Source organism: Rana temporaria, chromosome 2, assembly GCF_905171775.1.
Source record: "Rana temporaria chromosome 2, aRanTem1.1, whole genome shotgun sequence".
NCBI lineage: Eukaryota > Metazoa > Chordata > Amphibia > Anura > Ranidae > Rana > Rana temporaria.
Window position 1 is genome coordinate 21849771 of NC_053490.1, and position 23140 is coordinate 21872910.

Genomic DNA, 23140 nt, shown 5'->3' on the forward strand with positions numbered 1-23140 from the left:
CCCACCCCCCTTTCTGGTATCCTGGTCCCTTTACAGTCACCTTTAGCACAGTCGCCTTTAGGTGAAACCCCCCTCCCTTACCTTTCACAGCAGGTAGAAGACACGTCTGAGCAGAGGGTGGGAGCTGTCCAACTTTCCATTTAACAGACAGTTGATTGGTTGCTAGGACCCCCTCGTCTAGCAACTAATAACAGGCTATTTAACGTGAAAGGTTTCTTCACAGGAAGAGCTGTGAAAATGTGGAACAGACTCCCTCCAGAGGTGGTTCTGGCCAGCTTAGTAGATTTCTTTAAGAAAGGCCTGGATTCTTTCCTAAATGTACATAATATAACTGGGTACTGAGATTTATAGGTAAAGTTGATCTGGGGAAAATCCGATTGCCTCTCGGGGGATCAGGAAGGATTTTTTTCCCCTGCTGTAGCAGATTGGATCATGCTCTGCTGGGGGTTTTCACCTTCCTCTGGATCAACTGTGGGTATGGAGTTGTGTATATGGGATTGTATTTTTTTTTTTGGGGCAGAATTAGATGGACTTGTGTTTTTTTTTAACCTGACAAACTACGTAACTCCTCACCGCCACATGCAGGTAGCGCAGCGCCCCCAACTGGTGCACGCTCTACCTTGACTATGGGTAGCTTCGACAAAAAGTGGCTTTTGTACGGCCAACATAACGCGCAATGATAGGATTACCAGCATTAAGCCGATTGTATTCACACATCTAAAAAAAAATGACCATAACTTCTCTCCAAGACCATTATTTTATTAGGATTTACCTGTATCACCGACCTCTCGGGCTACACAGTAAGCAATTGCTTGTTTTATAAATATTTAACAGCAGCTCATCCTCCATGTGAAGGCCGCAGCCGTGAACATGTCAGATCCCAGAGGGGCTTTCTGTCGATATGAAATCCTCCGTCGGGGTATTAGAAGCACACGCTAGGGACTCTGCGCCAGGCCTGTGTTATTGGAAGGATAGGGAGAGGAGAAGGCTGTAGTACAATTCTCCCTCCAGACAGCTTGCCCATTGCAGGCGGACCCCCCCCTTCCCCTCCCCCCTCTCAATTCCCCCCCGCCGCCTGGGTGCTGCTGAATTATCATGTTGTGCTGCTGCTGTTAAAATTCAGGAAGGCTGTCTCAGCGATTCGCTTGTTCCCTGCTAACTGCCAGTAATGATCGGCGGCTCAGCAATGCTGCATTACATTACTGCTCAGGGAACGGCGGCCTGTGCCGGAGGTCACAAAAGCACCAAGGTTTTCCCTCTCCCCCGAGACTTCCCTCTAGTTCATCCCCATCATTTCTCGTCACCTCGGGCCTGGTGTAAAGCAAACGGTCTGACAGGTAAATAAGTGGTACTCACAGCAAGCAGACAATTGGGACCATTGTTTCAGAGAAAAACAGGAGGGGAAATGAGGATTCTGGGTGCCGTTGACTACATACGGTTTTTGGCTTCCAGCATTTTAAAATAGACAAGACTCATTTATCATACATACATTAAGCATTTAAAATAAGAATTGTTTTGCCAAAATAGCAAGCAAGCAGATTCAAACCCGCAGAAGAAAAAAATGGCACAGCGAAGGAAGAATTAAATTGGTGCATAATAAAGGGTATTGAGTTGGCAGTCTGACCCTGTTGGCTTTACATAATTCTAAACCATCCATTCTCAACCAGGTGTCCTCCAGAGATTGCTTGGGGTTCCTTGAGCTGTGTCTGATTGACCTTCCTTCTTATGGTGCCTGTATATTTCTGGGTTCAAGCCCCAAGCCCACCCTTTTTTGAAGCCTATTAGAGCCTATGGCCCGGATTTACAAAGCACTCACGCCGACGTATCTCGAGATACGCCGCGTAAGTGTAAATATGCGCCGTCGTATCTGTGCGCCGTGCCCACAAACTAAGATACGCCAGAAAATAGGCTTCATCCGACTGACGTAACTTGCCTACACCGGCGGAGAGTGGGCGCATATTTACGCTGGACGTATTTGGCGCTCCCATTCATTTTCTATTCGTATATGCAAATGAGGGAGATACGCCGATTCACGAACGTACTTGCGCCCGGCGCATAATATACCCAGTTTGTGTAAGTCGTACGTCCGGCGTAAAGTTATTCCCCATATATGAGGGGCAACCCATGCAAAGGTATGGACCAGGGAACTCAAGCCGTTGTATTTTACGTTGTTTACATTGTACGTGAATATGGCTGGGCGTAGGTTACGTTCACGCCGTAGGCAGTGATCCGTCATATCTTAGGCATTCGTTCCGACGTGATTATGAGCATGCGCACTGGGATGCGTCCACGCGCCGTTCATTATTCGTATCTGTCTGGTGCTCGGCCCATCATTTGCATGGGGTCACGCCTCATTAGCATGGCTCACGCCCACTTCCACCTACGCCGGATTACGCCGAGGAAACCCAGCGCAGTTTGGGAGGCAAGTGCTTTGTGAATTCTGTGCTTGCCTCTCTGCGCTGCGTCGGCGTAGCGTATATTAGATACGTTACGGCGGCATAAATATGCGCCGATGTATGTGAATCCGGGCCTATGTCTCCAATCACATGCGTCTAAAAAAAAACATTGGAATCCATGCGTCCGGCGCCCTGAATGTAGATTACCAATGTAAGGGGAAATCTTCCCACTGACCGCCAATGTAAGGGGAAATCTTCCCACTGACCACCCATGTATGGGGAAATCTTCCCACTGACCGCCAATGTAAGGGGAAATCTTCCCACTGACCGCCAATGTAAGGGGAAATCTTCCCACTGACCACCAAATTAGGGGAAATCTTCAGAACAGTTATATTCTAGATTATTCTATTCTTCTATATTCTATTCATTTATTTTCTATTCAATTCTATTCTTTTATTTTCTATTCTAGTGTGTTCAGTTTTACTCCAATCTTTCATTTTTATTATTATTTTTTCTATTCTATTACTTTATGTTCAATTCAATTGTTTTCTATTATTTTATCTTTCTATCCCATTATATTCTTTTCTATTCCTTTATTTTCTATTCTATTTGGAAATTCGAATCAAATTTTTAAATGTTTTCTCCAATAACATTTTTATGTGGATGATACCAGCAGCGTGCAACCCTCCATTTCAACTGCCATTGAATTGTATTATACTTATTTTCAAATGCAAAAGCACCCCCCCCCCTACATCAGATGTCAAAAGCCCACCAACCGCCAGAAGTCAAGAGTCCCCCACTCTCCGTTACATCACAGTGCACCCCCTTGCCCTGTGCTGCTGCTGGGGAGAATCTGGGGGCGGAGCTGGGAAGCAGAAAGTGCAGGGGAGACGGGGGGGGGGGGGTTGATGCCACTGCACAGAGAAGCAAAGGACCTGTTGGAGGATTTCTGTCCTCCTCTCTTCTGCCGACTGCTGAGACAAAGTGGAAGCGGGGTGGGGGGGTGCCACAGCTGCAGGGGAGATGTGATGTCCACATGAAATGGCCTGGCGGGCCTGGTTCGGCCCTTGGACCTTGTGTTTGACATGTGCTTTAATTGATTATATATTCTAATATTCATAACAAACTTCAAAGAGCTAAGATACAAGGGAAGGGCTGAGCAACTCATAATATACGGTGAGTAAAGCATTACCTGCCATCTTGTCTGCTGATGGTATATCCCAGCATAGGAGCGTTGACAAAACTGATGTTCACGCCCACAAGCGGAGTTCCGTCTGATGTCATCACTTGACCGCGAATGACACATGCGTGTCTGCAAAAAGATGATAAATATTAAAATAGAAATGTAAAAAAAAGTAGTCAAAGGTAATCTGGAAAAAAAAAAAAACATCACATTCTTATAATCCAGCCCCCTATTACCCGCATCTCCAGTATATTGCTGGGCATTCAGGCATATTTTATACAGTATGAATACAGTTAGGCCCCTTTCATACTTGGGACTGACAAGTCGCACCCAACGATTTCCAATGAGTACCGGTCATATCTGTGTAACTTCAAAGTAGTCCCCGACTTGAGGTCCGTAGACCATACAAATTGAGAGTGTTTAGGTTTAACTTTATATTATACGGTTTTGGTAAATCTAAAGGAAAATTGTACAAGAAGCTTGTATAATGTTCTAGTTACATAGTAGGTGAGGTTAAAAAAAAGACACAAGTCCATCAAGCCCAACCTATGTGTGTGATTATATGTCAGTATTACATTGTATATCCCTGTATGTTGTGGTCATTCAGGTGCTTATCTAATAGTTTCTCGAAACTATTGATGTTCCCTGCTGAGACCACCGCCTGTGGAAGGGAATTCCACATCCTTGCCGCTCTTACAATAAAGAACCCGCTACGTAGTTTAAAGGTTAAATCTATTTTTTTCTAATTTTAATGAGTGGTCACATGTCTTGTTAAACTCCCTTCCACGAAAAAGTTTTATCCCTATTGTGGGGTCACCAAGATGGTATTTGTGAATTGAAATCATATCCCCTCTCAAGCGTCTTCTCCAGAGAGAATAAGTTCAGTGCTCACAACCTTTCCTCATAACGAATATCCTCCAGACCCTTTATTAGCTTTGTTGCCCTTCTTTGCACTCTCTCCATGTCTAGTTCATCCTTCCTGAGGACTGGTGCCCAAAACTGGACAGCATACTCCAGGTGCGGCCGGACCAGAGTCTTGTAGAGCGGGAGAATTATCACTTTATCTCTGGAGTTTATCCCCCTTTTTAATTCATGACAATATTCTGTTTGCTTTGTTAGCATCAGCTTGGCATTGCATGTCACTGCTGAGCCTATCATCTACTAGGACCCCAGGTCCTTTTCCAATGTATGGCCAGCCTAAGGGCTAGATTCAGCATTGATTTACGCCAGCGTATCTATAGATACGCCGCGTAAATTCAAAGCTCCCCCGGCGTATCTTTTTTCTGTATTCAGAAAGCAAGATACGCCGACATTAGCCTTATATCCGACTTGCGTAAGTCTCTTACACCGTCATATCTTAGGGTGCATATTTACGCTAGCCGCTAGGTGGCGCTTCCGTCTATTTCGGTGTAGAATATGCAAATGACCTAGATACGCCGATTCATAAATTTACGTACGCCCGGCGCTATATTTTTTATGTCGTTTACGTTAGGCTTTTTCGGCATAAGGTTGCTCCTGCTATTAGGAGGCGTACGCAATGTTAAGTATGGACGTCGTTCCCGCGTCGAATTTTGAATTTTTTACGTTGTTTGCGTAAGTCGTTGGCGAATAGGGCTGGACGTAATTTATGTTCTTGTCGAAACCAATGACGTCCTTGCGGCGTACTTTGGAGCAATGCACACTGGGAAATTCCACGGACGGCGCATGTGCCGTTCGGGAAAAACGTCAATCACGTCGGGTCACCGTCCATTTACATAAAACACGCCCCCCTCATTTGAATTAGGCACACTTACGCCGGCCCCATTTACGCTACGCCGACGCAACTTACGGAGCAAGTGCTTTGTGAATACTGCACTTGCCCGTGTAAGTTGCGGCGGCGTAGCGTAAATAACATACGCTACGCCCGCACAAACTTACGGCGGGCTACTTGAATCTAGCCCTAAGTCTGAGTGTCAACTCGCCCCACCATGAGCTTGGAGCAGCGAATATCACTGCCACCATGCCAATCAAGGTAACAATCCAAGTTTATTCTACTATAGATTATACACCCAATAGACATAGGGGTGGATTTACTAAAGGCAAATAGACTGTACAATCTGCAAAATGCAGTTGCTTCTGAGCTTAGTAAATGAAGTGAAGCTTTGTCTTTAGTAGATCCACCTGAAAGTGTCTATTGGCTTTTCCATTAGTTACGTCCATATAAGCAGCGTGTTATGTGCCAAATACATCTGCAAGTAAGAATCCCAATGCAAGGGTGACCAGGAATACAGTTTGAAAAAATTGAATTGTTTGTACGCTGCAGACCACCCTGTTTTCGTCTCTTCGTTATCTCCCTCACCTTATCCTTGATCTGCGACAGGCTTTTATTTATTAACACGGCAAGGAATAATTCAGAACGTCATCTGGGACAGCTCAGAGAAGAAGTCTACCTGCCTCTCCCACAGGAAGGCCGAGCCTTGCATTATTCACAGCGCCTGTAAAGAAAGCCGTGGAGCTCCATTCTCAGATCACTCTGATAAGAGGAGCCTCAGATGAGAACACATGAATACAAAATTCAGCAAGGGCAACGATAACCGAGCTTCAAAATCGACACACAAATGTCCATCGTTCACGACAGCCGAGGTGTCACCGTAGAGGGGAGATATATTTTGTTGTCAGAGACAATATTCGGCCCCAGGAAGAGGCGACATGTCTGCGGCATGAGGCGCGCCATTAAATCTTGGGGTCAACGTGATTTAAATAGGCAATCCCCGCTCATACATTTCCTACTTACAGAATGAGCGATGACTTGAGGGACCTCCGAGAGGGCAAGCTTCTGTTCCTGGACCCCCAGACAATAAAATGACCTTTCTAGGGGGAAAGATGACCCTGACAGCATGCTAACAGGGATTGTAATCGTTCAGTCACCCGTACCCTTCAAGAATTCTTGGCGATGAAAAAAAAAAGGTTATTCTTAAAGGAAGCTTTAGATCACCTAGGCCTCCCAGTGTTCCAGCATTAAAGGAGATGTAAGCCCTCAGTGATGACACTTAGTATGCTAAAGCATAAACAAGTGCAATTTTGAGAATAAAATACTTGTTTTCATCCCTTGTTGTACCTCAGTGCTGCTGATCCCCTACAGCAGTGGTGCCCAACCAGTGGCCCGGGGGCCACATGTGGATCTAAAGATCGACTTGGGTACAACCAGCCTGTGGGATTTTTAGCATGTGATTACTGCCCAAGCCGCTAGCAGTAATCATTGTATTGTGCCAGCCGGGAAGGCTCCATGTGAATTGATTCAACCAAGGCTTACCATAGAAGTCTGCAAACTTGATTTACAAAAAGGCAAATAGACTGCACTTTGAAGCGAAGTAGCTCACAGTGTGCATTGAAATCAGAGTAAGCCATTTCAATACGGGAGAGGATGCGTTACAAATGTGCAAGACGGAAAGAAAGGCCGGAGTCCAGTTTGAACAAAATTCTGCTGCTGGATTTATTTAGGGAGCTGAAAACTGTGTCTTGCACTCAGTAGGCATTCCTCTTGGTTCAGTTGATATACTGTCAGATATAACACTGCTTAAGTACATAAAGGTCTCTCGTCATATACTATATCTGCAAACCAAGGAGCATAAACTAGATTCATTTTGTCCAATGCGCAGACTTTCCTAGCTGGAAAAGGAAAAAAAATTAAACAGCCTACAACATAAAACTGCCTTTCCGACTTCATATTCGGAATGGTAAGGACATGAAAAACTGAGTTTTATTGCTGCACTTGTTATGCTCTCATTTTATTTATAAAAAGAAAAGTACATTTCGCCCTCAGGTTAAAATAGAATATATTATTGTAGTGGAGCCATTTACCTCCTGCCACTGTTTTCTGCCGCTCGCTTCGTGCGGCGGATTTAGCAAAACAAAGCATGAAAAAAGCTGCACCCCCTCGACAAATGGCGATATTTTTATACATGCACAAAACCAATATGTTTTATTTATTTTTTAGCTGCTCCCTGACCAGCGGATAATCCCAATTATTCCATTTTCACATCAGGAGCTGATTCCGATTAAATGGAATACGCTGGAAATCTTGCTGAGTGGGAGGCGGTCATAAGTAGGACACCGGTTGTAAAATAAAATAATGAAAAAAAAAATCCTTTTCTTACTTTGCTTAACAGCTTAAGGGAACTTGTTTGTTCACTTGGAAGAAAAATAACCACCAAGGGCATACATTTCTTTAGCTCAGAGGTGTGTGTGCTACATTAAAGGGCTTCTCTTGTTCATCTGTAGATGTATCTGACTTCTTTTGATAACGGCAGAGTACCCTGAACCATTCACATCAATTCCAGATCCTGAAGGAGCTTAAAATCTAGGGCCTGTGCCACACTCGCTAAACTCTCATCTGCTCTTACAGTGATACTCACTTGCTGGTCGGACGAGGAAGGTGTCGCCCCTTGGCGGATGAAAAAGAGGTCGCCCCTTGGCGGATGAAAAAGAGGTCGCCCCTTGGCGGATGAAAAAGAGGTCGCCCCTTGGCGGATGAAAAAGAGGTCGCCCCTTGGCGGATGAAAAAGAGGTCGCCCCTTGGCGGATGAAAAAGAGGTCGCCCCTTGGCGGATGAAAAAGAGGTCGCCCCTTGGCGGATGAAAAAGAGGTCGCCCCTTGGCGGATGAAAAAGAGGTCGCCCCTTGGCGGATGAAAAAGAGGGTCGCTGGGGGGATGAAAAAGAGGGTCGCTGGGCGGATGAAAAAGAGGGTCGCTGGGCGGATGAAAAAGAGGGTCGCTGGGCGGATGAAAAAGAGGGTCTCTGGCTGGACAAGGATGTTGCCGCTGGCTGGACAAGGAAGGTGCCGCTGGCTGGACAAGGAAGGTGCCGCTGGCTGGACAAGGAAGGTGCCGCTGGCTGGACAAGGAAGGTGCTGCTGGCTGGACAAGGAAGGTGCCGCCGGCTGGACAAGGAAGGTGCCGCCGGCTGGACAAAGGAAGGTGCCGCCGGCTGGACAAAGGAAGGTGCCGCCGGCTGGACAAAGGAAGGTGCCGCCGGCTGGACAAAGGAAGGTGCCGCCGGCTGGACAAAGGAAGGTGCCGCCGGCTGGACAAAGGAAGGTGCCGCCGGCTGGACAAAGGAAGGTGCCGCTGGCTGGACAAGGAAGGTGTTGCTGGCCAGGTGAGGAAGGCGTTGCTGGCCAGGTGAGGAAGGTGTCGCTGGCCAGGTGAGGAAGGCGTCGCTGGCTGGACACGAGAGGTGCCGCTGTCACCAGCTGGATAAAAAGGGTGTTGCTGACTGATGAGGAAGGTTTTGCTAGCCGGACAAGGAAGGTGTCCCTGGAAAGCTGTGCATGTTACATCCAATGTGTTTCCCTATGGGTAAAATCAGAAATACATCGTCTATGATTCCATGGGAATGCCATCACATGCCGGCTGTGCTCAGTAGGGCTCTGAGGAAAATATGGAGAATCCCCCAAAGTGGGGCTTTGAGGGACTGTGCTGTGTAAATCAATGGCTGTTGGTTGGACGCAACCGGATACACGCACCTTGACGAATCACCATCTCTCTCTTTCTGCAAACTACACAAAGGAGGAAACCTAGCTGGCAGCCATTACAATACAGTCTTTAAGTCAATATATTAAAAAGAAGACATGGGGGGCATGGTTTCGGGGGGAGAAGAACTAGTGTAAAAATAGACTAAAGGGCCCAGATTCTCAAAGGGCTTACGACGGCGCAACGCCATTTGCGCCGTCGTAAGTCCTAATCTGGGCCGTCGTATCTATGCGACTGATTCTTAGAATCAGTTATGCATAGATATCCATTAGATCTGACAGGCGTAAGGCTCTTACGCTGTCAGATCTTAAATGCTATTTTTTTTCCCGCCGCTAGGTGTCGCCGACGTCCTCTATGCAAATTAGCTATTTACGCGAGATTCCTGAACATACGCGCGGTCGACGCAGTGAATTTACAACGTTTCCATAGCATTTGCGACGCGTAAAGTTGCCCCTGCTATATGAGGGGCAACCAATATTAAGTATGGCCGTCGTTCCCGCGTCGAAATTTAAAAATGTACGTCGTTTGCGTAAGTCGTCCGTGAATGGCGCTGGACGTCATTTACGTTAACGTCGAAACCAATGACGTCCTTGCCACGTCATTTAGCGCAATGCACGTCGGGAAATTTTAGGGACGGCGCATGCGCAGTACGATTGGCGCGGGAACACGCCTAATTTAAATGATCCACGCCCCCTACCTGGATCATTTGAATTAGGCGGGCTTGCGCCAGATGATTTACGCTATGCCGCCGCAACTTTACAGGCAAGTGCTTTGTGAATCAAGCACTTGCCCGTAAAACTTGCGGCCGCGTAGCGCAAACGAGATATGTTACGCCCGCATAGTTTTACGCCAGGATATGAGAATCTGGCCCAAGGTGTCTAACCCAATTAGACACCTTTAGCGTAGTGTAAGGTTTGTATCCAACATATGTACAGAGTAGCCATAACCACATAAAGGAAATATACAAAAGGAACTCAAAGCAAAGTGTCCACCCAACGCCAATGATAGCGCCAACTACTGCCTGCACAGGGAACACAAGGAAGGCAGTGACCTGTAAAGTCATCAGCTATCACTGGTTTGCAGCGTTCCATCGGGTTTTATCCCCAGAACAATTGTTTCCACAAGCAAGAAGGATGAAAAGTTATTTTGGAACTCAAACTTTTAAAGACTATTTTTACTCAATGGCACAGCTCCGTTAAAAAGCCAATCGAAAACTAATTGCTGTTTTTCTTCGAAATGTTTCAAGGATAAGGTAAAAAAAAATAAAAAGTTCTAAAACAAGAAAGGCGAGGGAGAGATTATCCCTAAACACACTTAACGCAGCGCAGCGCCATGGTAAAAATTGTGCAATAATGGGGTTGGCATGGAGAGAGAAACGGCATATTCTCGACGTCGCTTGGCCTCGTTTGGGATACGAACGCTGAAAGCTTGCAGGGCCAGATCCATTTACTCGGTTTGAAAACAGATTTAATTCAAGCTGTTCTTTCACTGAATGCATTTACACAGGTTTTCAAAAGCCATCGCCGCCGGAGAGACATGGCTGCCTAATACCAGTTCGCATCAGCATTGAGTATGACTACCGAGTCTTCAACTCAATTCCCAGATGGAAAGTTTGACAAGGGGGGTAATTAAGTCAAATTACTACACAGGATTATACCTTTTGTTTGTTTTTTCTGCTCTTTTATAGTAGTCGTCAAACTAACTTTCAGCTAGTGAAACTCAATTTTTGCTGCGGAAAACTATCCTTTTGTAGATACTGCAAGGATCTGTAAGGTCCCATACACACGATAGAATCCATCCGCTGAAAAATCCCAGCGAATGGGTTTCAGCGGATAGATCCTATGGTGTGTACACGCCAGCGGATCTTTTTCCGCGGATATTTATCCCCTGGGATGGATTTCCAGCAGATAAATATTCGCTGACATGCTAAACAAATCTATCCGCTGGAATCCATCCCAATGGATGGATCCGCTGGTCTGTATAGACTCACCGGATCCATCCGTCCGAAGGGATCCCCCGCATGCGTCGTAATGATTCGACGCATGCGTGGAATTCCTTATATGACAGCGTCGCGCACGTCGCCGCGTCATAATCGCGGCGACGGCACGACACGTCATCGCCAGAGGATTTCGGCGCGGATTTCAATGCGATGGTGAGTACACTCCATCGCATGGAAATCCGCGGAAATCCTCGAGAGGATTTATCCGTGGAAACGGTCCGCTGGACCGTATTCGCGGATAAATCCTCTCGTGTGTATGGGGCCTTAGACAATGGGAACCATCTATGTCCGCAATTTTCTGCAAGGTTACCCATACCATGGTCATGCATGAAATGCATGAAATGCTGCCCCCCCCCCCCCCCCCAGAAAAAAAATCACGCCAACCAAAAGGCCCCCACATTCATTATTTTATATCATGATAACTAAAGGGGACCCGTCATGGCTCTATACATGTATAAAGAGGACCTGTCATTGCTCTATACATGTATAAAGGAGTATAAAGAGGACCTGTCATGGCTCTATACATGTATAAAGGAGTATAAAGAGGACCTGTCATTGCTCTATACATGTATATAGAGGACCTGTCATTACTCTTTACATGTAAAGGAATATCAAGAGGACCTGTCATGGCTCAATAAATGTATATAGGACTATAAAGAGTACTTGACATGGCTATATACATGTATAAATGAGTATAACGAGGGCCTGTCATGGCTCTATACATGTATAAAGGAGTATAACGAGGACCTGTCATGGCTCTATACATGTATAAAGGAGTATAACGAGGGGCTGTCATGGCTCTATAGATGTATAAAGAGAACCTGTCATGGCTCTATACATGTATAAAGAAGTATAAAGAGGACCTGTCATGGCTCTATACATGTATATAGAGGACCTGTCGAGATTCTTTACATGTAAAGGAATATAAAGAGGACCTGCCATGGCTCTATGGATCAGGATCAGTATGCTGCCCCCCTAAAAGTGCTGCCTAGTACCCATGGTACCACCTGGTCCCATCATAGGGCCGGTCCTAATGAATGTTCCGATTTATCCGGGTCATGGTATATCTAGAAGTAATTAGCCACATTCATCTGGACTTGTATCTGTAATGTTGTAGTAAAGGTTTCATAGCTTTGCCAAGTTTTGATGTGTTAGAAAAATACCAAGCATTGGATTATGTAACTAGAACACAGGGAATTGCACAACTTTCACACCTCCAATTATAATCTTCTACAATCCGCATAAACGTCCTCTATGGTGTTTGGATTAAGGTGTCAGTGTTACCTTTGTTGATAGAAATGCCAGGGTACATTATTATTGTGGTCACTGCCCCCAATGCCGGGGGTTACTATTGCATTTACTGCACCCCAATGCTGGGGGCTGTTCTTGCATACACCGACACTAATGCCAGTGATTATTATTGAGGTCACCGACACCAATGCTGGGGGCAATTATTGCATTCACTGCCACCAATGCCGGGGGTTACTATTGCATTTACTGCACCCCAATGCTGGGGGCTGTTCTTGCATTCACCGACACTAATGCCAGTGATTATTATTGAGGTCACCGACACCAATGCTGGAGGCATTTATTGCATTCACTGATGCCAATGCTGGGGGCTGATATTGCATTCACTGACACCAATGTTGGGGGCCATTATTGCATTCACTGATGCCAATGCTGGGGGTGACAATTGCGATCACCAACACCTTTGCTGGGGGTTATTATTGCAGTCAATACACCAATGCTGGGGGGGTTGTTATTACATTCACCGACACACCAATGCTGGGGGTTATGACTGTGGCCAATGACACCAATGCTGGGGGTTATTATTGCATTCATTGACACCAGTGCTGGGGGTATTAATGCAGTTGGGGGTTATTATTACAGTCACCGACACCAATGCTGGGGGTTACTATTGAGGTCAATGACACCAATGCTGTGTGTTTTATTAATGCAGTCACTGACAATGCATAGGGCTATTACTGTAGTCACCGACACCCAGGCCGCTGATAGGGGGGGACCACCAGTCCTCCTGTAGGGGGCCCGGGCATGCAGGGGGGCCCAAACAGCAGAAGGAATTAGTATGGTTTAGCAGAGAGGCAGTTACAGAAGGATGCCCTGTGCGGCCCTCTGCAGCAGCTGAAAGACATTTTTTCCCCTCCTGCCGGCTTTCAGCTGCTGCAGGGAGAAACACAGCCTCTTCGAAAAAACTGCCCAGAATCTAGACAAGAAAAATAGAGAACCTGCTCTCTATTTTCTCGTCGTGATTCTTGGCAGCGTTTTCCTGCTGAGAAACCCGAGCGTCTGTATACTTACCTGGCTCCATGAAACCCGTGCATGCTCGAAATGACGCATGCGAGGTAGCTTCCAAGGCATAGGTAGGGTGAAGCAAGATGGCGGCGACGGCATCGAATGTGACGAGCGCATGCTCATCGTAGTCGATGACGTCAATGCGTTTGTGCCATTCAAAAGAATGGCGGTTCTTTTGAATCGTACGTCTGTACACTCGGCCGGCAAGAAAATCATGCCAGGAATCTTGTCAGGAAAAACTATGTTTTTTCCCTGACGAGAATCCCGGCCGTGTGTACAGGGCTTTATTATTGTGGTGACTGACACCTATACTGGGGGTATTATTGCGATCACTGACACCTGCGGTCACTTACATTAATGTTGGGGGCCATCATTGCACCCGCTGACACCAACGCTGGGGGGTTACTATTGCATTCACTGAAACCAATGCTGGGGGTGATGATTCTGGTCACTGACAGCAATGTTGGGGGTTTTTATTACAGTCAATACACCAATGCTGGGGGTTATTATTGTGGTCAATACACCAATGCTGGGGGTTATTATTGTGGTCAATACACCAATGCTGGGGGTTATTATTGCATTCACTGACACCAATGCTGGGGGTTATTATTGCATTCATGGACACTAGTGCTGGGGATATTATTGCAGTCCCTGACACTAGGGTGACCACATTTTCAAACTGCCATTCAGGGACACACTCCCTCTCTCACCTTCTCCAAAAAAGATAAGGGAGGGGGACGGGGGGAAATGTAGTTTCGGGGTTAATGGGGAATTTGGCGGCAGGGTTATTTGTCAGGTGAATGTGCCTCTTGCCACCAGATGCAGTGCCGCTTGCCACCCATAGTATGCCACCAGATGCAGTGCTGCTGTCACTCCCTCTGCATGAGCCACGTGCGTAGAAAGAAAGGAGTGGCGTCACTATTTGGAGAGCGATGATCACACCAGTCCCTGCTGCTTGCCGCTGGGTGCCGGAGAAGGAGGAGGTGCCAAGGTGGAAGGGGACAGCAGTGCTGCACTAGGCGCAGGCCTCGCTCTCGGTCTCACTGTCTGAGAGTTAATTGTTACTGGTTGCAAGATGCCAGGCAGCGCTGGACCTAGCAACCAGTTCCAGAATTGTAGTAATTAGTTAGTAGGGGGTGGCTGTGTCCTCTATTTCATTCCGGGACATTGTATTGTCCCAGAATGAAGGTGCCTGGGAGCAGGGACAAACATGTCAATTGCAGGACAGTCCGGGGCAATCTGGGACACGTGGGCACCCTACCTGACACCATAGTTGGGGGTTATTAATACAGTCGCTGACACCAATGCTGGGGGTTATTATTGCATTCACTGACACCAATGCTGGGGTTTATTATTGCATTCATGGACACTAGTGCTGGGGATATTATTGCAGTCCCTGACACTATAGTTGGGGGTTATTAATACAGTCACTGACACCAATGCTGGGGGTTATTATTGAGGTCAATGACACCAATGCTGTGTGCTTTATTAAAGGGTCACTAAAGGAAAAAATTTTTTTAGCTGAAATGACTGTTTACAGGGCACAGAGACATAATAGTTAACTGATTCCTTTTAAAAATGAATAAAAATAGATAAAAAAACAATCATATAATGTGCCTGCAGTGTAGTTTCGTTTTTGCTGTTGTTTGCTGGTTCTCTGATGTACAGAGAGCCACTAGAGGGCAGTCAGCCAATAGAGAGCAGTGATACTTTGTCTAAAACTCCTCAGCACCAATCCAGTTTCGTTTTACACACAGCTCCTTGATTAGTGACCACCGTGAGAAATCTCCCAGTACTGTGGTTATCAGGAAACAGGCAACCAGGAAGTGTCCAGAACAGAGAGGATTTACAGCAATATCAAAGCAAAAACGAACCATGAGCACATGAAACCAGGACTGCAGCAAGGTAAAGGAAGCTATTTAGCTAAAAAAAAAAATTCCTTTAGTGACCCTTTAATGCAGTCACTGACAATGACACCTATACTGGGGGTATTATTGCGATCACTGACACCTGCGGTCACTTACATTAATGTTGGGGGCCATCATTGCATCCGCTGACATCACTGATGACTCATTCTTGTGGTAAATTGCAAAAAAATTAAGCAAGACAGACATTTTTGGGTGTTGTAGAGCTTTCATTTTGAATGCATTTCAATGCATGAAAATGCGTTACTATTGTGCGACCCACTTCACAGGCTCACACTTTACGCCCTGTATTATTTTAATGACACCACCGATTTAGACAAAGGTAAACTGAATACATTTTATTATTTTAGCACAGCTGTATTTGCTGGATAGCATTCATACCACAGTGACTGCTTGCTTAGAATTGCTCCTGAAGGGTGAGTTGTGTCCCTAGAAGTGTGCTTGTTAATGCCATAACTGTTCCCAGGCATGGATCACATATGGATGGACAGACACCTTCACCCCCCCCCCCCCCTAACTTCTTTCTGTGTCTGGTGCTGAAAACCTGAAGCGAGGAGGCGGAACTCATTTGAATCAATTAATGTTTGGCAACTGCCCGAAATAGTTCATAAATATTCAGCCAGCCTAATTACAAAACAATAACACGCCGGAGCGGACTTCGCGCTGCAAACGGCGAGCCGGGGTAAACACGGATGCAATCCCATTACAATCCTCGGTGTTTGCGAATAAATATTAGCTGCAATGATGAAGCACCAATAAGCGCGGCAGGTTACGAGGCCCATGCGACCAACTTCCCACCAAAGCAATTTACTTTATTCCATACAAGACTTTAAACACCCACAACATGTGTACAGGGAGGGAGAGAGCGGAACGTACCACCTAACATCATTAAAGAGGACCTGCCGGTGCTTTGGAGAAGACATAATGCTGCAATGGGGGGGGGGGGGATGCCTGGTATGACAGGGTTTGACAAATTTGCTTTTGGAATCTAGGAGCCAGCTAAAAAAGTTAGGAGCCAGAAAACGCGCCCCGTCCCATCAAGCTCGCGCGCAGAAGCGAACACATACGTGAGCAGCGCCCGCATATGTAAACGGTGTTCAAACCACACATGTGAGGTATCGCCGCGATTGGTAGAGCGAGAGCAATCATTCTAGCTCCTCTGTAACTCAAAACATGCAACCTGTAGATGTTTTTAAACGTCGCCTATGAAGATTTTAAAGCGTAAAAGTTTGTCGGCATTCCACGAGCGGACGCAATTTTGAAGCGTGACATGTTGGGTATGAATTTACTCGGCGTAACATTATCTTTCATAATATTAAAAAAAATGCGGATAACTTTACTGTTGTCTTATTTTTTTATTAAAAAAAGTGTAATTTTTTCCCAAAAAGGTGCGCTTGTAAGACCGCTGCGCAAATACGGCGTGGTAGAAAGTATTGCAATGATCGCCATTTTATTCTCTAGGGTGTTAGGATAAAAAATATATATAATGTTTGGGGGTTCTAATTAGAGGGAAGAAGATGGCAGTGAAAATAGTGAAAAATGACATTAGAATTGCTGTTTAACTTCTAATGCTTAACTTGTAATACCAACGGCCACCACCAGATGGCGCCAGCTCACACAAGGAAGAGCTGGGGACTTCACACAAAAAAAAAAATATATATATATTTTTTTTTTTTGCCCACCTTCCAAGTCAAGTCGCCAGGAGGCTATTTCTAGTCGCCATGGCGACCGGGATTTGTCGAGCCCTGTGGTATGACACCCATTATTTTTGGTGTTAATAAAAAGTATGAATTTAAAAAAAACTGATCACACCAATTCAGGAGATCGAAAGGCACCCACATCCCAAATTGGAAATTTATAAAGGCAACTGGAGAAGGGGATTTTTATGGGGCCACAATTTTTGATAAGGTTTGTAAAATGACAAGTATTTTATTAATATGAACATATTTAAAAAGAGATTGTTGACTTTCATAGACAAACATGTGTAAAAATTATCACAGCATGATAAACAATATAAAGCATATACAGCTAAATAAAGTTATATAAATGCCTGTTGGCTCAACATGTTTCACCATAGCTTTGCCCGACGGGCTCTGGGCCTGCTCGGCCTGGGGGAACTGCTCCTCTCCCCTACTCATTTGGGTGGGGGGGAGGGGGCCCCTAGTGTCGGAAGGGCCCCTGCAGGGGCGATGCTTGTCCCGGGGGATATTTGACCCCAGAGGACATTAATTCAAACTTGCCAAGTTTGTTTATTGCATGGCCTGCCCCTGAGGTTGTGCCTTATGATGCCTGTTTTTGCCACTTGGACCGCAGTATTCTGCTCCTGCGAGGTTACTGTCATATTGTTAATCAAATTTTGTGAATGTAATGTATAATTTTGTAAACTTGAAAATTCTTTAATAAACACCATTGAAACCAACATGTTTCACCAAATGCTTCTTCAGGAGATGCAAGGCATATATTGGCTACAAAAAAATACAGGGAAAAAAAGAAATGTAAGATATCAACAAAGACAAATTATTACAAATCATAATGTACAGATACATATAAGTAGATATTTAGACATTTTAAGAATATAGGGCATAGGATATCCTATTCAATCCTATAGGACTATACTATGCACCACCCTGCGATCCCCATTGTTGGATTTGATGCTCCCCTCTCTGCTCTTTTCACCTGACTAAACAGGATTCCAATTAATTTGTTGATCACGTACATGACAGGTGAGTTTTACCATTATCGCACATTACCTTATGCGAGTTCTACTATAGCCATAACTCATTGAATAGGATTTCATATGCCCTATATACTATGTATTCTTCAAATGTCTAATTATCTACTTATAATGATCTGTACATTATGATTGGTAGTAGTTTATTGTCTCTGTTGGCATCTTACATTTCTTGTTTTGCCAATACTGTATATGCCTTACAGCTCCTGAAGAAGCAATACGCGAAATATGTTAAGCCAGCAGACATTTATATAGTTTTATATGCATTATATTGTTTGTTATCATGTTGTGATAATTTTTACACGTTTGTTTATGAGATTCAACATCTGTTCACACTTTTGAAAAATTGTAATATTAATAAAATATTTGTTATTTTACAAACCTTGTCATATTTGTGGCACCATAAAAATCCCTTCTCCAGTTCTTTTTAGAAATAGTTAAAACGGATGTCTGCTGAAAAAAAAATATTAAAAGCCAGCAGCTACAAATACTGCAGCTGCTGACTTTTAATATTAGGACACTTACCTGTCCTGGAGTTCAACGCCGTCCGCAGCAGAGGACGAGCGATCGCTCATCACTCTGCTGCCCCCCCCGCCATCCTCGGTGAGGGAACCAGGAAGTGAAGCGCTCCGGCTTCACTGCCCGGTTCCCTACGGCGCATGCGCGAGTCGTGCTACGCCTGCCGATTGGCTCCAACTGTGTACTGGGATCCGAGTGTTCCCAGAACACAACGGGGGGGGCGGAAGGTGACGTCATGCCCACAGTTTGCCCGAGACAGTGTGGCCGGAAGTGGGTACAAATACCTGTCTTTAGACAGGTATCTGCACCCCCCTCCCCCCTGAAAGGTGTCAAATTTGACACCGGAGGGGGGAGGATTCCGATCAGCGGGACTCCACTTTAGGGTGGAGCTCCGCTTTAAGCGTTACAGTCGTGGGGAGTGCTGAAATAGCACAGTTTAGTTTATACTTGAAGTTGGGCTTTAGCATACAATGTACCACCCAAGCATTGAGATCTTTAACCCTTTGCTAGGTCAAACAGTATATGCATCTAATTTACAACTGATAATGAGATCTGTCAGCACAACACAGACAGAGTTAACCACTTCCCAACATAGTAAAATGATGTCATTGGTTTGAAATGGAGACCCCACATCTCTCCTCTACAAGGAAAGCATTAGATAAAAAAAATAAAACATTGCTCTAAAACGTTAAATAAAGGGAAAAAAAAAATGATGGCATTGTTTACATCGGACTTGTACACCGTAAGTCATGGTAGAGCTGCACGATTCTGGGAAAAATATGAATATCAACTCTTTTGCATAAAATGAAGATCATGATTCTCTCACGATTCTCAATTTTTTTTATTTAAAGCGGTAGTAAACCCCGTTCTTGTCAATATTGCCCATGTTATCACCATTGCCCATGTTGTCACCATTGCCCATGTTGTCACTCCTATCCATATAAGTATACTCTCGCTCAGGCCTCCAGGTAGTACAATGGTTCTCTCTCTCAGGCTCCGGGTTACACGGAACCCCTCCGCAGGCCCTCACCTTGGTGCCCCCCCCCGTCTTCTGCCTCCTCCAGCGGTAAAGCTCCAGCCAGGCTCCCCCAGCACCTGCCCTCATCTCCCCGGCTCTGGTCAGCATTCTCTTCTCCGCTCCCTGTCTGGAACCAGGCCGGCTAGGAATCCTGGGATTGGTAGTTCTACAAGGAGACCTCCCCCTTCACTAACAACAGAGGCGGGACTACATATCCCGGCATGCCATGCGGCGCAGCAGCGGGCGGCGGATGATGACATTCCTGCTGCGGATTGGAGGATGGTGGTGATGGGGAATGTGAACGACTTCCGGGACAGGTGAGAATAATTTATAGCCGCACCCGAAAATCGCAGGTCATCCCGCGGGGAGAATCGAGATCGCGATTCTCTTGTGCAGCTCTAAGTCATGGCGTTGCTCCGGTCCTCCTAGACCAGAGGTCTCAAACTGGGGGCCCTCCAGCTGTTTGCAAAACTACAAGTCCCATTGTGCCTTTGCCTGTGGGAGTCACGCTTGTAATTGTCAGCCTTGCAATGGCTCATGGGACTTGTAGTTTTGCAACAGCTGGAGAGCCGCCAGGTTGAGACCCCTTGTCCTAGGTCATATAGGTAGATTCAGGTAGAGTTAGGCCGACTTATCAGTAGATAAGTCGACCTAACTCAGAATCTACGCCGACCTATGTTTAAGCGTATGCTCAAACAGAGATACGCTTAAACATATCTAAGATATGCGCTGTCCTATCTTAGATTGCAATATTTTGGATGGCCGCTAGGTGGCGCTTCCATTGCGGTCGGCGTAGAATATGTAAATGAGGGGATACGCCGATTCACGAACGTACGCCCGACGCAGTACTTTTACGCCGTTTGCGTAAGAGATAGGCCGCGTAAAGTTAGAGCTAGGCCCTAGTGGAATAGTAATGTTAAGTATGGCCGCCGTTCCCGCCGCGAAATTCGAAATTTTTACGTCGTTTGCGTAAGTCGTCCGCGAATCGGGATTTACGTCGTTTACGTCCACGTCTAAATCAATAGGCCCGTGCGGCGTACTTAGCCGCAATGCACACTGGGAAATGTAGGCGCCAGGCGCATGCGCAGTACCAAAAAAACGTCAAAAACTTAAGGTCAAGCCTTATTACCATTAAACACCCCCCTCCCTAACACAGATTTGAATTCGGCGCCCTTACGCCCGGACGCTTTAGGCTACGCCGCCGTATATTAGCAGGCAAGTACATTGAGAATCATTACTTGCCTAGCTAACTTACGGCGGCGTAGCCTAAACACGCTAAGCTACGCCGCTGTAACTTTATTCCATTGTACCTGAATCTACTTTAGCTGAGGCCATCTTTCCTCAGCTGATCTGACAAGTGCCAGAAGGTGGTTAATCATTGCCTTTCCAGCCCACTCCTTAACGTTATATAGAAGGAGAATACCAAGTAAAATTTTTCAGCAAGTAAAAAGGTAAGCAGCATTTTTATTATTATTATTATACTATGTGAATTGGGACATGTAATAAATATAAAGTAGGAATTTTCCCAATTTGGCTGCAAAGGTGAAAAATATACTTCAAGAATTTACAAGCCACTTGGGACAATATTTGTAGCTTTAACATAAATCTGTTTAGGACAAGGATGTGAATTATATAAGGTGGCCCCTTAAAAAAAAAAAAAAAAAGTAAAAAAAAAAAAAAAAAAATATGGGATGAAAAGAGGTCAGAGCGGAAGGGACCTCATAAGGACATCTGGGAGATCAGAGCTGGAGATGTATCTGTGTGCACCTCGCGGTGGGTTTATTATTTCAGTCTCGGGTTGTCAGAGATCACGCATAGCTGATAAAAGCGCCAGGATTTATTTCATAGCCGCATTATAAATCTCCTGACCCGATACAGCCCGCCGGGAAACCCGATTCCCAGGGGGACGATTAACGCAGCGAATAAATGCTGCTTTTCCCCACTCGTCCAGCAGCGAGGGGGTTAAATGTGCCTTAAATGTCAGCACTGTGTAATGTATAGGAGATTGACAGCCAGCGCCTGCGCAGCAGCTATGACAGCAGGGTGACCATACATGCCAGCTCCAGTAGAACACATTAAAGGCCCGTTTACATGACAGCATGCAGAAGAAAGATAGTAATAAGGCTTCATTTCCATGGACGTTTTTACAGCCACTTTTTTTAGCCTTTTTTACAGCTTAAAAACGTCCATGTTTTTTTATTTTTTGAGCTGGAGCTCAAAAACGCAGCGGTAGCGTTTGTGCGAGTTTTTGAGCGTTTAACGTCTGTCGTTTTTTTTTGCAGCTTAACCACTTTCAGCCCAAGAATGTCATATGACGTCCTGGACTTTCAGTGGGGATATCTGAATGATGCCTGCAGCCACAGGCATCATTCAGATATCCATCCCTTCAGCCGACGAATCCCTGCACCATAAAAACGATCATAGCGGCGGTTCCACCGCTTGATCGTTCTTATAGGCGTCGGGAGGGGACGCTCCCGCCGCCATCCGGTGCTTCTCCGGGCTCTCCTTTGCCATCGGAGACCCGGAGAAACGATCCGCCGCCGTCCGATGGAAACCATAGAGTAGACTGGTGACCAGATGGTCACCAGTCATCTCTATGATCGTCGGAGGCCCGGGCGCGATGTTATGACGTCACGCCCGGGTCCTGGAATGTAAACACAGCCGCAAACGCGGCTGAAAGCATTAGATCGGTGAATTTTTTTTCACGATCTAATGCTTTCCAGCCTGGAGGAGAGATGTGGGGGAGGGGAAGGTCTTATTGACCCCGCATCTCTCCATAAAGAGTACCTGTCACACACATTCCTATTACAAGGGATGTTTACATTCCTTGTAATAGGAATAAAAGTGATCAAAAAAAAAATATGTCAAAAAAAGAGTAAAAATAAAAGAAATTGAGTAAAATAAAAAATAAAATAATAAAAAATAAAATTTAAACGCCCCTATCCACGGTAGCTCGCGCTCAGAAGCAAACACACACGTAAGTCCCGCCCACATATGTAAACGCCGTTCAAACCACACATGTGAGGTATCGCCGCGTGCGTTAGAGCGACAGCAACAATTCCTCTGTAACTCTAAATTTGTAACTTGTAAAAAAAAAAAATAAGCGACGCCTATGGAGATTTTTAAGTACTGACGTTTGGCGCCATTCCATGAGTGTGCGCAATTTTAAAGCGTGACATGTTAGGTATCTATTTACTCGGCGTAACTTCATCTTTCACATTATACAAAAAAATTGGGCTAACTTTACCGTTTTGTTATTTTTTAATTCACAAAACCGTTTTTTTCCCCCAAAAAAAGGCGTTTGAAAAATTATTGCGCAAATACTGTGCGAGATAAAAAGTTGCAATGGCCGGCATTTTATTCCCTAGGGTGTCTGCTAAAAAAACATATATAGTGTTTGGGGGTTCTGAGTAATTTTCTAACAAAAAAAATTATGATTTATGCATGTAGGAGAGAAGTGCCAAAATAGGCCCGGTATGGAAGTGGTTAAAAACAGCTCAGCCATCTACAGCTCAAAAACGTCATGGTGGGCATGAGGCCATAGA

At 45.4% G+C, this 23140-nt stretch overlaps 1 protein-coding gene across 1 annotated transcript in view; it reads right to left on the bottom strand.

The window, feature by feature from the left end:
- The window catches only part of LOC120928194 (teneurin-4), a 307285-nt gene that overhangs the window by 74695 nt on the left and 209450 nt on the right, over positions 1 to 23140 (bottom strand). Inside the window, exon 13 of the mRNA XM_040339303.1 lies at positions 3589 to 3708. Within this exon, the coding sequence (XP_040195237.1) occupies positions 3589 to 3708 (120 nt within the window). The remainder of the gene's footprint in view (positions 1 to 3588; positions 3709 to 23140) is intronic.